This window comes from Hemiscyllium ocellatum, chromosome 15, assembly GCF_020745735.1.
Source record: "Hemiscyllium ocellatum isolate sHemOce1 chromosome 15, sHemOce1.pat.X.cur, whole genome shotgun sequence".
Taxonomy (NCBI): domain Eukaryota; kingdom Metazoa; phylum Chordata; class Chondrichthyes; order Orectolobiformes; family Hemiscylliidae; genus Hemiscyllium; species Hemiscyllium ocellatum.
In genome coordinates this window covers 68880308-68897047 of record NC_083415.1, presented here as the reverse complement: position 1 = coordinate 68897047, position 16740 = coordinate 68880308, and the positions used below count along the sequence as shown (strand labels likewise).

The 16740-nt window shown below is 41.9% G+C and overlaps 1 protein-coding gene across 1 annotated transcript in view; it reads left to right on the top strand.

The window, feature by feature from the left end:
* Window positions 1-11681, top strand: part of LOC132823042 (short transient receptor potential channel 4-associated protein-like) — a 100066-nt gene extending 88385 nt beyond the window's left edge. Inside the window, exons 18-19 of the mRNA XM_060836603.1 lie at window positions 6663-6869; window positions 10024-11681. Coding sequence (XP_060692586.1) covers window positions 6663-6869; window positions 10024-10161 — 345 coding nt within the window. The 3' untranslated portion in view covers window positions 10162-11681. The remainder of the gene's footprint in view (window positions 1-6662; window positions 6870-10023) is intronic.
* Window positions 11682-16740: the final 5059 nt, after the last annotated feature.

Here is a 16740-nt window from a genome sequence, read left to right as displayed (position 1 = left end):
GCCATCTGAGATTAGCGCACTCAGCTCTGAGTAACCATCTGACTAAAGGTACAGTGGCATTCTTAGCTAATATTCCTAAAGCGCAAAATCGAAGGAGGAAGCGTTCTTGAAAGATGATCAGCGGAGAGGGTGCGGAGTATTCTGGAAGACATATCCTGGCTGTAGTTTCGATAGAACTGAGTTCTAAATTTTTAATTGTATTTTGTAAGTGGGACTTCTAGTTATTGGAACAGTATGCCATTAGAATTTTGTTTATTTGGGAATAGTTGGTGGTTAGAGGGGAATTGTTCAGTTTGTTAGTGTTCTATTAATTTGTTCACTGGAGTTAGATAAATTGTTACTTGTTGATTACACGGAGTGAAGGGATTTCATTTAACGAGTCCTTTATAACAAATTGGGATGCGAGAGGTAGGTTATACCACTTTTCACACTTAACAGATTGAGGTGAGGCGAGCCTCTCTAGTTTTAGTTATCAGAGGTGGGTTTTGACCTCTGCTTCATACCAGTAGTGCTGTCAATGACTCCTGCATTTCTTTACTGGTGATTGAGAATAAAATGGTGCAATAATTAGCTGCAAAATCTCAGCAGGTCTGGCAGCATCTGTAAGGAGAGAAAAGAGCTGATGTTTCGAGTCTAACTGACCCTTTGTCAAAGCTTTGACAAAAGGGTCAATTAGACTCCGTCTGCGCTTTTCTCTCCTTACAGATGCTGCCAGACCTGCTGAGATTTTGCAGCATTTTCTCTTTTGGTTTCAGATTCCAGCAACCGCAATAATTAGCTGGGTTGTATTTATCCTGCTTTAATGGATAGAACATACCTGGCGATTTCTGCATTGTTTGGTAGATTAAACAGCATAGTCAACTTGATCAGAGGCCAAGTAAATGTTAGGTTTTCCAAGCTTAGTTTTAGAGATTGTCAAATTCAGACAGAAGTCTTTAAGGTAAACTAGTCTGAGAGGCATGACATGATAGTGGCACTTGAATCCTTTGACTAACTCAGGTGCTGATTACCGTAACTGAGAATTGTTATGTGAGAAAGGGTGGAAGGCTCTTGTGACAATAGTAGTGTCCCTGCCCCTGGGCCAGAAGGTCTGTGTTCAAGTGTAACACAGTACCTGTAGCTGATAATTTGGTTCAAAGTTGGAACTTCATGCTAAAGGGCTTTAAGGTTTATTGTGAGAAATAGGTTCCAGTGCAAGAGGTGAGCTGGGTGGCATGGGGGAATTAAACGCATGGATCGAGTGCCCTACCTGCAGAGATGTCAGCGGTGGAGTGTCTTCAACCACAGTGTGATAGGACTGTAGGGAAAGCAGCTGATTGGTGAATATTTCTAGTCTTTAAATGAAAAGGAAATGTCTTCAGTTTGTGTTTAGCCTGTTTTTCTCTCAAATATTTCAAATATAAGATCAATACTGGTGTTTTTATTTATTGTATATGATTTTTATATGAACTGCACAGAATTAACAGACTGAGCTTATCAGGTACCTGTTGATCCAGAATACATTATATAGGAAAAGCCAACGGAGAGCTGCAGACCAGTGTCTACAGGAAAGCCACATGCACTGACTAGATACTCGACTACAGGAACAATCAATCCAACACTCTCAAACAGCTCCATCTGAACATTATTTAAATGAGCCACAACTCTCTGCAGCACCCAGGAACTACAAGAAGCCGAGGGAAAACAGCTATACAACATATTCAGGATTAATGGGTACTCAATCGCAGTCAGCTAATTCTGTCACAACAGACGTAAACAGGAAGACACAACATGCCCAGAGACTTGAGCCACCCTGCCATACGTTAAAGATATCTCAGATGACAACCAGATTTCTCTAGCCCCTACGTATCATGGTCACCCACAAATCTCCACCACACTGAAACAGCTCCTGATGAATTTAAAGGACCCTGTACCAACAACCAGCAGAACAAACATCGGATACAAAATATCTTGCAAGGACTGCAATAAACATTACCCTGGACAGACAGGCAGGAAACTAGCTATCACAACACATGACCAACTATCACTAGCATCCATACACAGACGAAGAGGGACACCAGTTTGTCTGGGACAATACAGCCATCCTGGGACAGGCTAAACAGTGACATGGGGCATGTTGGCGCAGTGGTTAGCACTGCTGCCTCACAGCACCAGGGTCCCAGGCTCAATTCCAGTCTCTGGCGACCGTCTGTGTGGAGTTTGCACATTCTCCCCGTGTCTGCGTGGGTTTCCTCCCACAGTCCAAAGATGTGCAGGTCAGGTGAATTGGACATGCTAAATTGCCCGTAGTGTTAGGTGCATTAGTCAGAGGGAAATGGGACTGGGTGGGTTACTGTTCAGAGGGTCAATGTGGACTTGTTGGGCCGAAGGGCCTGTTTCCACACTGTAGGGAATCTAGTGTGCAAGCGGATCTAAACTTGAGGGAGACTGGGAATGCAGCAAAAAGGAAGGATAACTTAGGACATCTTATGACTTCCAATATCTCTAATGATAAAGTTAGCATTAAGACACTTTACCTGAATGCTCGTAGCATTCGTAACAAAGCAGATGAACTAATGGCACAGATCATAGCGAATGATTATGATGTGGTAGGCATCACAGAGACATGGTTACAGGGGGGGTCAGGACTGGCAGTTAAACCTCCAAGGATTTTCAACATATCGAAAAGACAGGGAAGTGGGCAGAGGGTGTGGGGTTGCCTTGTTAGTTAAGAACAAAATTAAATCTATGGCACTGAATGACATAGCGTCGGATGATGTGGAGTCTGTGTGGGTGGAATTGAGGAACCACAAAGGCAAAAAAACCATAATTGGAATTGTGTACAGACCTCCTAACAGTGGTCAGGACCAGGGGCGCAACATGTACTGGAAAATAGAGAAGGCATGTCAGAAAGGCAAGGTCACAGTGATCATGGGAGACTTCAATATGCAGATGGACTGGGTAAATGTTGCCAGTGGATCCAAAGAAAGGGAATTCATGGGATGCTTACAGGATGGCTTTTTGGAACAGCTTGTCATGGAGCCCACAAGGGAGCAGGCTATTTTGGACTTAGTGCCATGTAATGAACCAGACTTTATAAAAGATCTTAAAGTAAGGGAACCCTTAGGAAGCAGCGATCATAATATCGTAGAGTTCAGTCTGCAGTTTGAGAGTGAATGCTAAATCAGATGTAATGGTGTTACAGTTAAATAAAGGTAATTATGAGGGCATGAGAGGGGAACTGACAAAAATCGACTGGAAGCAGAGCCTAGCGGGGAAGATAGAGCAAAAATGGCAGAAGTTTGTGGGTATAATTGAGGACGCTGTACAGAGGTCCATCCCCAAGAAAAGAAAGATTATCTGGGGAGGGATTAGACAGCCATGGCTGACAAAGGAAGTCACGAAACGTATCAAAGAAAAAGAGAGATCCTATAAAGTGGCCAAGAGCAGTGGGAAATCAGAAGATTGGGAAGGCTACAAAAACAAACCGAGGATAACAGAGAAATGAGGAAGGAGAGGATCAAATATGAAGGTAGGCTAGCCAGTAATATTAGAAATGATAGTAAAAGTTTATTTCAATTCATAAGAAACAAACGACAGGCAAAAGTAGACATTGGGCCACTTCAAACTGATGCTGGAAACCTAGTGATGGGAGATCAAGAAATAGCAGAAGAACTTAACAAGTACTTTGCGTCAGTCTTCACAGTGGAAGACATGAGTAATATCCCAACAATTAAATGGAGTCAGGGGGCTGAGTTGAGTATGGTTGCTGTTACAAAAGAGAAAGTGCTAGAAAAGCTAAAAGGTCTTAAAATTGATAAATCTCCTGGCCCCGATGGGATACATCCTAGAGTTCTGAGGGTGGTGGCTAAGGAAATAGCGGAGGCATTGATTGAGATCTTTCAAGAGTCACTGGAGTCGGGGAAAGTCCCGGATGATTGGAAGATGGCTGTTGTAACCCCATTGTTCAAGAAAGGATCAAGACAAAAGATGGAAAATTATAGGCCAATTAGCCTAACCTCGGTTGTTGGTAAAATTCTAGAATCCATCGTTAAGGATGAGGTTTCTAAATTCTTGGAAGAGCAGAGTCTGATTAGAACAAGTCAACATGGATTTAATAAGGGGAGGTCGTGCCTGACAAACCTGTTAGAATTCTTTGAAGAGATGACAAGTAGGATAGACCAGGGAAACCCAGTGGCTGTGGTCTATCTAGACTTCTAAAAGGCCTTTGATAAGGTGCCACACGGGAGGCTGCTGAGCAAGGTGAAGGCCCATGGTGTTCGAGGTGAGCTACTGGGATGGATTGAGGATTGGCTGTCTGACAGAAGGCAGCGTGTTGGGATAAAAGGTTCTTTTTCAGAATGGCAGCCGGTGACAAGCGGTGTCCTGCAGGGTTCAGTGTTGGGGCCACAGCTGTTCACCTTATATATTAATGATCTGGATGAAGGGACTGGGGCATTCTAGTGAAGTTTGCCGATGATACGTAGTTAGGTGGACAGGCAGGTAGTACTGAGGAAATGGGGAGGCTGCAGAAGGGTCTCGACAGTTTGGGAGAGTGGTCCAGGAAATGGATGATGGAATTCAACGTGAGCAAATGCGAGGTCTTGCACTTTGGAAAAAAGAATAAAAGCATAGACTACTTTCTAAACAGTGCGAAAATTCATAAAGCCAAAGTACAAAGGGATCTGGGAGTGCTAGTCGAAGATTCTCTAAAGGTAAACATGCAGGTTGAGTCTGTGATTAAGAAAGCGAATGCAATGTTGTCACTTATCTCAAGAGGGTTGGAATATAAAAGCAGCGATGTGCTACTGAGACTTTATAAAGCTCTGGTTAGGCCCCATTTGGAGTACTGTGTCCAGTTTTGGTCCCCACACCACAGGAAGGACATACTGGCACTGGACCGTGTCCAGCGGAGATTCACACAGAAGATCCCTGGCATGGTTGGTCTAACATACGAGGAACGGCTGAGGATCCTGGGATTGTATTCATTGGAGTTTAGAAGATTAAGGGGAAACTTAATAGCAACTTGCAAGATAATGCATGGCTTGGAAAGGGTGGACGTTAGGAAATTTTTTCCGTTAGGCGAGGAGACTAGGACCCGTGGACACAGCCTTAAAATTAGAGGGGTTTGATTCAGAACAGAAATGTGGAGACATTTCGTCAGCCAGAGAGGGTGGGCCTGTGGAATTCATTGCTGCAGAGTGCAGTGGAGGCCAGGACACTAAATGTCTTCAAGGCAGAGATTGATAGATTCTTGATGTCACAAGGAATTAAGGGCTACGTGGAGAATGCGGGTAAGTGGAGTTGAAATGCCCATCAGCCATGATTGAATGGCGGAGTGGACCTGATGAGCCGAATGGCCTTACTTCCACTCCTAGGTCTTATAGTCTAATCGTGCACAGGAATTCCTAGAGGCTTGGCATTCTAAAAAACTCCATTAACAAAAACATTAATTTGGACCCCATTTACCAACCCCTCGGAAAAAGCACTGGAAGTGATATCACCAACCACAACAGACCCATAAATAGTAAGACACCCAAGACACACCCACAGCAAATGGGACAGAACCAGTGCTTCATCAGAGGCTCACTGATGTTACCTAGCATGATGTTGAAACGTCTGAGAACAAATCTACCAGCTCAGTGAGCAAACTTAAACCTGAACCTCAACCTGAACTACAAATCTTCTACAAAATTGCAGAACTTTGGTTAGGCTACAGTTGAAGCACTTTGTGCAGTTTCAGTCACTGCACTGTAGGAAGGAAGTGGTTATAGTAGGAGAGATTCACTAGGATGTTTCCTGTGATGGAACACTTTTTAGTGAGGAAGTGATACTAGATGAGCTCAGGTTGTTTCCTTTGGAAAATAGAAGGGTGGGTTTTACCTGACAAATGTATTTTAGCGAGGGGGGTGGGGGGAAACGTGGATAGAAAGTAGCTGTCCTTCCTTTATTGAAGAATCAGTAACAAGGAGGTGTACTTCTAAGATGGGAGGCGGTAAGCTTAGAGGGGATTTGAGGAAGAAATGTTTCAGCCAGAGTGGTGCAATACCTGTTTAGTTGAAGCAGAAAACCTCAAGCCTTCAAAAAGGATGAGCATTTGAAATGCCATAATATTCAAGATTATGGCCCTAGTGTTAGTGGAACCAGGGTAGATTTAGCATAGTTTTGATGGTACAGAGTCGATGGACTAAAGGGCCTCCTCAGAACTGTACGATTCTACGATGAAACAAAACAATCTTGGTGTATTATAACTCTGCTTTGTCAGGTGACACATTTTCTTCAGAATCATATCACTCATTTTACACTTTGCCAGAAAGATTTGCTGAGGATTCAGACCCAACTAGTGAATTGCCAGACTCTTTAATGCTGTTAGCCCTGCTGTAAAAGTCCATGTAAAAGTTGCACATTGTTGAATGAAATGTGGAAATTTAATAACAAAGTTAATAAATTGAAGCATGAGGTCTTATCTATGACATACCTTCAATGTAGGCAAAATATTATTTTTCAAACCTTCTGAAAACCAATTTTTAAAGATTGAAAAACTGTTTCTCTTTAGTTGGGCTGATCACTCCTGATGCATCAGCAAAACTGTTCGTACTGTATCATCATGAGTCTTGTACTTACTCAAATGGATTGTTGTGAAAAGAGGTTCTTCTGCTAATCACTAATTTCTCCTATTCAAGGAAAATGTTAGCTGTCTGAACACGAGCCTGGTGATCTTGATGTTAGCGAGACGCAAGGGCAAACTGCCATTCTATCTGAATGCTTTACGGGAAAAGGAACACTGTGAGAAATATCCAGGCTTCCTCCTCAATAATTTCCACAGCTTGTTGCGCTTCTGGCAAGAGCATTACCTCAACAAAGATAAGGACAGCACATGCCTGGAGAATGTGAGTGTTCAAAGTTTGGGAGAAGATTTGTAGCTCGGGTGCTTGTGGTTGTGGTTCTGTTCGCCGAGTGGGAGCATGTGTTACAAACGTTTCGCCCCCTTTCTAGGTGACATCCTCAGTGCTTGGTGCCTCCTGTGAAGTGCTTCTGTGGTGTTTCCTCCTGCATTTATAGTGGCTTGTCTCTGCCGCTTCCGGTTGTCAGTTCTTGCTGTCTGCTGCAGTGGCCGGTATATCGGTTTGTTGATATCAACAAACACATCGACCTGGACCCGATATACCGGCCACTGCAGCGGACAGCAAGAACTGACAACCGGATGCGGCAGAGACAAGCCACTATAAATGCAGGAGGAAACACCACAGAAGCACTTCACAGGAGGCACCAAGCACTGAGGATGTCACCTAGGAAGGGGACGAAATGTTTGCAACACATACTCCCAGCTCGGCGAACAGAACCACAACAATGTGAGTGTGTAAAGCTGAGACATGAATCTTAAAGTTTTCAAATCCTTAAACACAAGTTGAATATGTTCTTTCTTAGGATTCATGCCTGTAGGATTTAAATTTTATAATGTTAATTTACCATCTTTAAATATGTAATCAGGCTAGCATCCTGATGATTGACCAGATGGCTATCCTTTATCTTGAGCTGTATGTCTAGATGGTTGCTGTGCAGTGGGGATGTTGACTTTTGTCTAAGAAATTATGGAAAGATTTATTTAATAGTGCATTTATGATCAACCCTGAAAACTGAAGGTTAAAGTTCATTCACTGTGCTAAACTTGACCTCAGGTGAATTGTGTCTAGAATCATAACTCATTGTCCAATTCTGTGAAACTTTGAAGTGGGGCTCGAAAACACTTGTGTACTTGTGCCAAGACTTGATTTGACTTGCATGGATAATATCTTGGTTTTTATTTTTACTGTCTGAACTTGTAAGGTTTTCAAGCGATTACAATCTGTCAACAGGCAGTTTGTCCTAAACTAATGAGATGTTGTTCCATCATGTGTAGTCTCCTAATTCACTCACCCATGCCTCTCTGTCCCAGATTCCCTTTTATTGTGATTTTTCTTCAATTACCACTCTAATCAGAATATTAACATGGTCTTTGCTTCAAATACTGATTCACAGTCACTGATTTCTATATATTTCTCATTTAGTGTTATCTACATCTTGTTCCTTTTGTGCATCGGCTATACTAATTTTCTAGCCATCTTTCTGGAAAGCTTTACATAAAATTGTTCAGTTACCATGTCAGAGAGATGTACAGCATGGAAACAGACACTTCAGTCCAACTTGTCCATGCTGACCAGATACCGTAACCTAATCTGGTCCCATTTGTCCACACTTGGTCCATATCCCTCTAAACCCTTCCTATTCATATACATATCCAGATGCCGCCTTAAATGGTGTAATTGTACCACCATTCACTACTTCCTGTAGCAGCTCATTCCATATACGCACCACCCACTGTGAAAAGATTGCCTCTTGGGTCCCTTTTTAAATATCCCCCCCTCACCCTGAACCTATGCCCTCTAGTTCTGGATGACTCCACCCCAGGGAAAAGACAGTGTCTATTTGTCCTATCCATGCCCCTTGTGATTTTATAAACCTCTATAAGATCACCCCTCAGCCTCCGACACTCCAGGGAAAACCGTCACTACCTATTAATCCTCTCCCAAAGCTCATCCTCCAACCCTGGCAACATCAAAGAGAACAAAGAAAATTTACAGCCCAGGAACAGGTCCTTCGGCCCTCCAAATGTACTCTCCTTGTAAATTTTTTCTGAACCCTTTTGAGTTTCACAACATCCTTCCATTAGGAAGGAGACTAGAATTGCACGCAGTATTCCGAAAGTGGCCTAGCTAATGTCCTGCATAGTGCAACATGACCTCCCAACTCCTGTACTCAATATTCTGACAAGAAAGGCAAACATACCAAACGCTGTCTTCACTATCCTATCTACCTGTGACTCTACTTTCAAGGAACTATGAACGTGCACTCCAAGGTTTCTTTGTTCAGCAACACTCCCCAGGGCCTTCCTGTTAAGTGGAAAAGTCCTACTCTGATTTACTTTTCCAAAATGCAGCTCCTCGCATTTATCTAAATTAAACTCCATCTGCCACTCCTCAGCCCATTGGCCCATCTGATCAAGATCCTATTGTAATCTGAGGAAACCTTCTTTGTTTCCACTACACCTCCAATTTTGGTATCATCTGTAAATTTACTAACTATACCTCCTGTGTTCATATCCAAATTATTTATATAAATGATGAAAAGCAGTGGACCCATCACCAATTCTTATGGCACTCCACTGGTCACAGGCCTCCAGTCTGAAAAGAAACCCTCCACCACCACCCTCTGTCTTCTACCTTCAAGCCAGTTCTGTATCCAAATGGCTAGTTCTCCCTGTATTCATGAGATCTAACCTTGTCTACCAGCCTCCCATGAGGAACCGTGTCATACACCTTACTGAAGTCTATATGGATCACATCTACCGCTCTGCCCTCATCAATCCTCTGTTACTTCAAAAAACTCAGTCATGTCTGTGAGACATGGTGCACAAAGCCACGTTGACTATCCCTAAGTAGTCCTTGCCTTTCTAAATACATGTAAATCCTGTCCTTCAGGATTCCATCCAACAACTTGCGCACCACTGATGTCAGGCTCACCGGTCTATAATTCCCTGGGTTTTCTTTACCACCTTTCTTAAATAGTGACACCACATTAGCCAACCACCAGTTGTCTTTCAGCTCACCTGTGACTATCAATGATACAAATATCTCAGCAAAGTGCCCAGCATTCACTTCCCTAGCTTCCCACAGAGTTCTAGAATACACCTGATCAGGTCCTGGGGATTTATGCACTTTTCTGAGTTTCAAGACATCTAGCGCCACCTCTGTAATATGGATATTTTTCAAGATGTCATGTATTTCCCCACATTCTATATCTTCCTTGTTCTTCTCCACAGTAACTTACAATAAAAAATACTGTGTATACATTGAGTGGTCAGTTGGGTATGGACTCTTGACTCCTGGAATGCAGGAGCTCCATCTCAACATCACTTGCTTCATTTTAGGACTTGGACAGGAGAGCATCTGCTAACATTCTTATGTTATAAGTTCAGATTTTAACCTGATCCTCTTCCTCCCACAGAGCTCTTGCATTAGCTTCAGTTACTGGAAAGAAACGGTATCGCTGCTCCTATGTCCTGACCAGACATCTCCTTGTGCAATCATTAGCTACATTGATGAAGTGTACATGAACATTGACAAAGACTTCACTGAAGATTGATATGCAGCTTGTGGACTAACTGGACTAATGCTTCACAAACAGCTGCAGAGTGAGCCCAAGACTATGGATATTCAGACCTTATTGTCTGATGTTTTTCCACACCTGCACTTGGAAGTGGAAGAGCTGGCTAGTGATTTTTGCAGTTGTTTTTATTATAACCATGAATTGATGCCTTTTGTCTTTATTAACATCCTTTTGGGTTGTTGGAACCTGTATGTTACTGACTTGGGGAGGAAGAAAGATATTCCATCATTGGGTGCAAGAGTAAAAGCTGCTTGAGAGCCAACACTGCTTTGGGCCAAACATACTGTGGAGCACTTTTAAAATCGTTTTTTGAATATCCCGTTCTAATTTGGTATTTTAAATATTGACTTTGAAATGTGTCACTTTGCATCTTCCCATCTAAAAGTCTTCGTTATGGGAAGAAGCTATTGGCTAACGGCAACTTTCAGTGTAATCACAGTGGCAAAGTATATTGAGAGTTTAAAAGTAATATTTCGTTCACAGCATTGTTTATTTTAAGTACATTGGTGAAACTCATTTGTGCATCAGGGTTTCAATGAGCTGTTTCTCTTCTGGAATCTGCTTTCAAGCATCAAGCCTAAAATTTATTGAACATGTACAGCTTATTAAATACTGAGTTTATAATATATACTGTGTACTAATAACTCCCAGAATTTGACTTGTACAATCTATTAAGTGTTTCTATGACCTTTTTTTTGTAAAGCAAATCTGTAAGGGGATGTAGTGCATGGTTATTAGCCTGTCTCTTCATCTGTTTATTTTAGTTTTCTCTTTTGCCTGTTTTCCTGAAGACAGTGACTCTTTACTGGGTGCAGTTCTGTAGGTGCTGGTCACCCTTGAGTATCTTGCACAAAGTAATACTTTTACAGTAATTGTCTGCAGTTTGTTGGACTGGAGCGAGGCACATCAAAGTTGAGCCAAGTTCTGTTCCTGAACTTGCAGCTGTAAACATTGATTGGATTGTGTAAACTCTTTTTTTTTCTCCCTCTAACCTGTGATGCTGTTTGGCCACAATGGTTTAATCAGTTGCTGATGGAAGTGTCTTCCTGGTCTGTGTGGCTCAGCTTTAAACTTTGAGCCATTAGGAGAGTGGTTTTTAATTGAATGCTAATTTGTGCATATAGTGTGTAAAAACAATAACTTCTCTAGATGAGTGGGCTGTATATATGTGTAAAATAATGATTAATGTGCCTGAGCTAGTGCAGTTTATAATTCTTGTGGAAGAATGGTGGAAGTTTTCAAAAAAAAATCTATCCATGAGACATCAAATCACAAGATTCTGCGTCACTGTTTCAGACAAGTGTATAGGATGTGAAATGTTTATGCTGTGTCCACGTGCACTGTGGAAATCAGTACAGATTTCATCTCTTCAAATATCTTGTATCTGGGGTGAGTGTTGTAACGTATGAACATGAGGACAAAGTACTGTTGATGGCAGGTCCAACAATGGTAATGGAGGAGTTCAAGTTGATAAATAAAAACAATTATTCACATGAGGTGGGTGCACAATGTTGGTGTATTGGATGAAGTCTAATTCTCCATGTAGTATTTTACTACCAGCATATTGTGATGTGGGACTGAAGTCACATTTTTTTATTCATTCGTGGGATGTGGTGTTATTGACAAGGCCAACATTTATTGTCAATCCTTGTTTGCCCTGGTACTAAGTGGCTATTTCAAAGGATAGTTGAGAGCTGCATTGATGTGGGTCTGGAGTCATGCATCGTCCACACCAGCTAAGGACAGCAGATTTGCTTTTCAAAAGAACATTAGAAAACCAGGTCGGTAGTGTCATCTTCCAGGGAAAAAATACTGCAAAATAATTCTTTTCTATCTTAAAACATCTGGTCAATTTGGATACAGTTCATCAGGGAACAATTCACCTTTGACTTGTAGCAGCTCTTGCATTATACAGTTGAGCTGCTTACACTTGAGTTTTCTTTGTACGTTTTAAACTTGTGGAAACCCAATCTTCTCCTCCTTTTCTATCTGAACATTTGAGGATTGACTAAGTATTTTGTTTTGAAATAGTGAGGTTGTCAATTTCTTGCAAGGTTTTAAGGGTATTCAAATATTCCTCCATGGGTCATAGTCAGCATTTATTCAGGAAATTGCAAAAGGCAATAATATAGTTGGAATGTATTTTACAAACACCACAGGCTGAGGTGACTATTTCTTGGACATTTTGTCCTTTTTAGAGTTACCCCAAGAAATGAAAGTGGCCAGGCCTTTAAGAAGGGCTTATGCCCGAATAGTCGAATCTCCTGTTCTTTGGATGCTGCCTGACCTGCTGCGCTTTTCCAGCAATACATTTTCAGCTCTGATCTCGAGCATCTGCAGACCTCACTTTCTCCTTTAATGTACTCTGTTTGTTTCTTCTTATATTTGGGTTCTCCTTGTTCTCTTACTGTTACAACCATGAATTTATGGGGAAAGGTGCAAATTGAAACTGGAATCAAACTGCCTAGTCATTGATGATGTACCATTCTGCCTTTTTCAGAAGACACTGTTGCATTCTTAGTTGCAGAGTTTCGGATCATTTCTAGTGCCTCACCTGAATGACCAGAATTGTCTGTGCCTTGACCATAAGACATAGGAGCAGAGTTAGGCTATTTGCCCCATTTTGAATCTGCCGTGCCATTCAATGAGATCTATGCTGGTTCCACAGATTCACTGACCTCAGAGATAAAAACAAAATTCCTACTCATCTTAAATGAGTAACTCTTTTTACTCCAAGATTGTGCCCTCCTGTCCTACACGCTCTCACAAGTGGAAACAACCTTTGTGCATTTACTATTTCAAGTGCCCTTAATTTTAAATAAGACTAAGAACTATAGATGCTGGAAACTCAGCATCTGTGGAAAGAAAGCAGAGTCAGCATTTCGTGTCTAGTGACCCTCCTTCAGAACTAATAGCCTCTCAAAGTATTGATGGCAGTGTTATATGGTGGAGACGGTGGGAATGTAGGTTGACTGGATAGGTGGAGGGGGAAGGGCAGAGAGAGGGGGAAAAGGTAGACGGGACTATTTGTTGCAAGTCAGGGAAGGAAATCTTCATAAGTGATGGGGAATATGAGTGGGTGAAAACAGATTGGTTGTGCTGGGGTGTGGAGATGGGTAAAAGACGTGGAAGGAAGTGTATCAGGCTGTCAAATTATTGAACTCAGTATTGAGTCTTAGAGATGTACAGCATGGAAACAGACCCTTCAGTCCAACTCGCCCATGTTGACCAGATATCCTAACCCAATCTAGTCCCACCTGCCAGCACCTGGCCCATATCCCTCCAAACTCTCCTTATTCATATACTCATCCAAATGCCTCTTAAATGTTGTAATTGTACCAGTCTCCTCCACTTCCTCTGGCAGCTCACTCCATACATGTACCACCCTTGCGTGAAAAAGTTACCCCTTCGGTCTGCAAGGTTCCCAAGTGGAAAACTAGATGCAGTTCCCCCAGCTTGTGCTGTTCCTCACTAGAGCAGTGTAGCAGACACCAGACACGTTAGGCAGGAACACAATGTAGATTAAAGTGTCCCATGTTTAACTTTTTATAGCTTTCTGATAAGCTCCCATTAATTATTTGGCTTCATCCTACTGGTGGTTACTGTTAGGAGGCCAAGACACCATTCGTACAATTGACTACTTGTCTTTATCATCATTCATCTTGACTCAAGCTGCTGCTATATTCTAGTTTTCTAAACTTTTCTTCCTTTACTATATTTTCATTAATAAACAGTGCTCCACCTTTTCGTAGCTTCCTGTGTTTCCTAAATATTCTCTACCCTTAAATATTCTAGTGCCAATCTCTCATTTTGAAGCCTTGTTTCTGTAATAGGTAAAAACCAAAAGAACTGCAGGTGCTGTTAAATCAGACAAAATTAAAAATTGCTGGAAAAGCTCAGCAGATCTGTGAAGATAAATCAGAGTTAATGTTCCAGGGTCGAGTAACCCTTCCTTGGTTCTGAGGAAGGGTCACTCAACCCGAAAGGTTAACTCTGATTTCTCTCCACAGATGCTGTCAGACCTGCTGAGCTTTTCCACCAGCAATTTCTTTTTTGTTTCTGTAATAAGTGTCAGATCCATCTTAATTCTACTTATGATATTTCATTTTGTTCCAGTTGCTGTATGCTATAAATACAAAATATTTAGTTTTGTCCATTTGTATTATTTGTGTAACCTTTAGCCATTATCTGTTGATTTATTTTAAGATATGTACTCTGTCCCTTCCCTTGACTCTTGTTTTGACTCTACTCTTCATGTCGCCACCTCTTTTGAAGTTTGATTGCCCGCCCCATCTATTTAGTTTAAAGCCCTCCCTCCTTGCCCAGTTATGTGGCTGTCATGAACACTTGTCCCAGCACATTTCAAGTGTAGATTGTCCCAACAGTACAGATACCACTTCTCCAATACTGGGGCAGTGCTCACAAACTGGAGCTCACTTTTCCTAAACTAGTTTTGAGCCATGCAGTTATTTCTTTAATCTTATTGGATCTGTGCTATTTTGCACGTGGCTCAGGTTTAATCCAAAAGTTATTACCCTGTATACCTTGTGTTTGGAGATTCTGCTTTCAATTTACCATAAAGTAGAAACAGCAGTGGTCCATTCGACTCTTTTGAGTTTGTTATGCCATTCAGTATGATCATGGTTGATTCCCACATCTCAATGCGATTATTCCTGCTTTTCCCCAATGATTTCAAATCTGTAAATGTATGCCTTTTTCTTAAATAGGTTAAGTGTCTTGGCTTCCTCAGTTCTGCAGTAGGGAATTCCATGGGTTCATGACCCTTCCAGTGAAGAAATGTCTCCTCATCTCAGTCCTGAACATCCTCTCGATGTCCAGTCTGTTAACATTTTGTTTCGGTCTGATCCCCTCTCATCCTTTTAAATGCAAGTGAATGCAGGCCCAGTTGAACTAACCTCTCCTGCCAGCCCCGGTACCAGCCTCGTGAACCTTTGCTGCACTCCCTCTACGACAAGTATATCCTTCCTTAGGTAGAGACCCCAAAACAGCATACAGCACTCCATGTGTCATCTCACCAAAGCTCTGTATAACTGCAGCATGATGTTCCTACTTCTGAACTCAAGCCCACTTGCAATGAAGACTAATATACCATTTGTCTTCCTAATTGTTTGCAGTACCTTCCTGTCTATTTTCATAGGTGTACAAGGACACCCAGATCCTTAATATATTCACATTTCCCAATATACCATTTAAATAATACACGACCTCTCTCAATTGCCAACCACCAATCTGTAGGAACTGTTCCAGAATCTATAGAATTTAATAAGATGACTGCCAATGCATTTAATATTTCCAGGGCCACCATGTGTAGGTTATCAAGCTCTGGTGATTTGATTGCCTTTAACCTCATTAATTTCCTAAGCACGATTTGTTTGCTGATGCTGATGTCTTTTAATTCCACACTCAGTAGATCCTTGGTTCCCTAACATTTGGTTATTTATCCATCCTTTTGTGATGGCAGAGCCAATGTATGTGTTCAATGGCTCTGCCATTTCTTTGCCCTATTATATATTCCTCCCTTTCTGACAAAAGGGACCTACATTTGTCATTTCTTATAGACGTGCATAGAAAAGATTAGCACTTTTCGGTCAGTTTTTAATGTTCCCTGCTATTTTATGCTAAGACTATTTTGTTTTTTCAATCTTGATCATAACCATTCACACTGAATCTTTTTTCCTTATCATGCCTGTCTAAGTAGGTCTCTCCCAAATGGATCTTCCCTCTCCCACTACAGAATTCTCACCAGTCCTGAACTGATTACCTGAACCCTGGCACCAAGCAGATACACCGCCTGATCGACTTTTCCTTTGTGCTGAGAACAGTATCCATTTCCCTCCCTCACTATATTGTTCCATACTACCACTGCACTCTTTTCTGATCTCTCACCATGAACTGCTTTCTGCACCACCATGTCATTAGCACTTCTCATCTACCCTGAAGCCCTATCACTCATCCCAGCAAGTTGAAAGAACAAATGCAAAGGCCCTTTTTTTAAAATTCACTTGTGGGATGGGGCACTGCTGGATGGCCAACATTTATGTCTGTCTCTAGATGCCACTGAGAACGTTGTGGTGAATTGCCTTCTAGTCGATGTGCTGTAGGCAGACCCACATGCTCTTAGGGAGGGAATTCCAGGACTTTGATCCAGCAATAATGAAGGAACGGTGAGATATTTCCAAATCAGAATAATGAGTGACTTGGAGGAGAACCTGGGGGCCGTGGTGGTTATATGTATCTGCTGCCGTGGTCCTTCGAGATGGGAGTGTTTGTGGCTGTGGTAGGTGCTGTCTAAGGATATTTGAATTTCTGTATTACATCTTGTAGATGGTACACCACTACTACACATGAGTGGATGTTTGTGGAAGTGGCATGAATGAAGTGGACTACTTTGTCCTGGATGGTGTCAAGCTCCTTGAGTGTTGTTGGAGTTGCATCCATCCAGGTAAGTGGCGAATATTCCAGCATGCTCCTGACTTGAGTGATTGAATTGCTTTGGCATTTCACAAAGTTATTTTCCATGGTGTACCTTGCCTG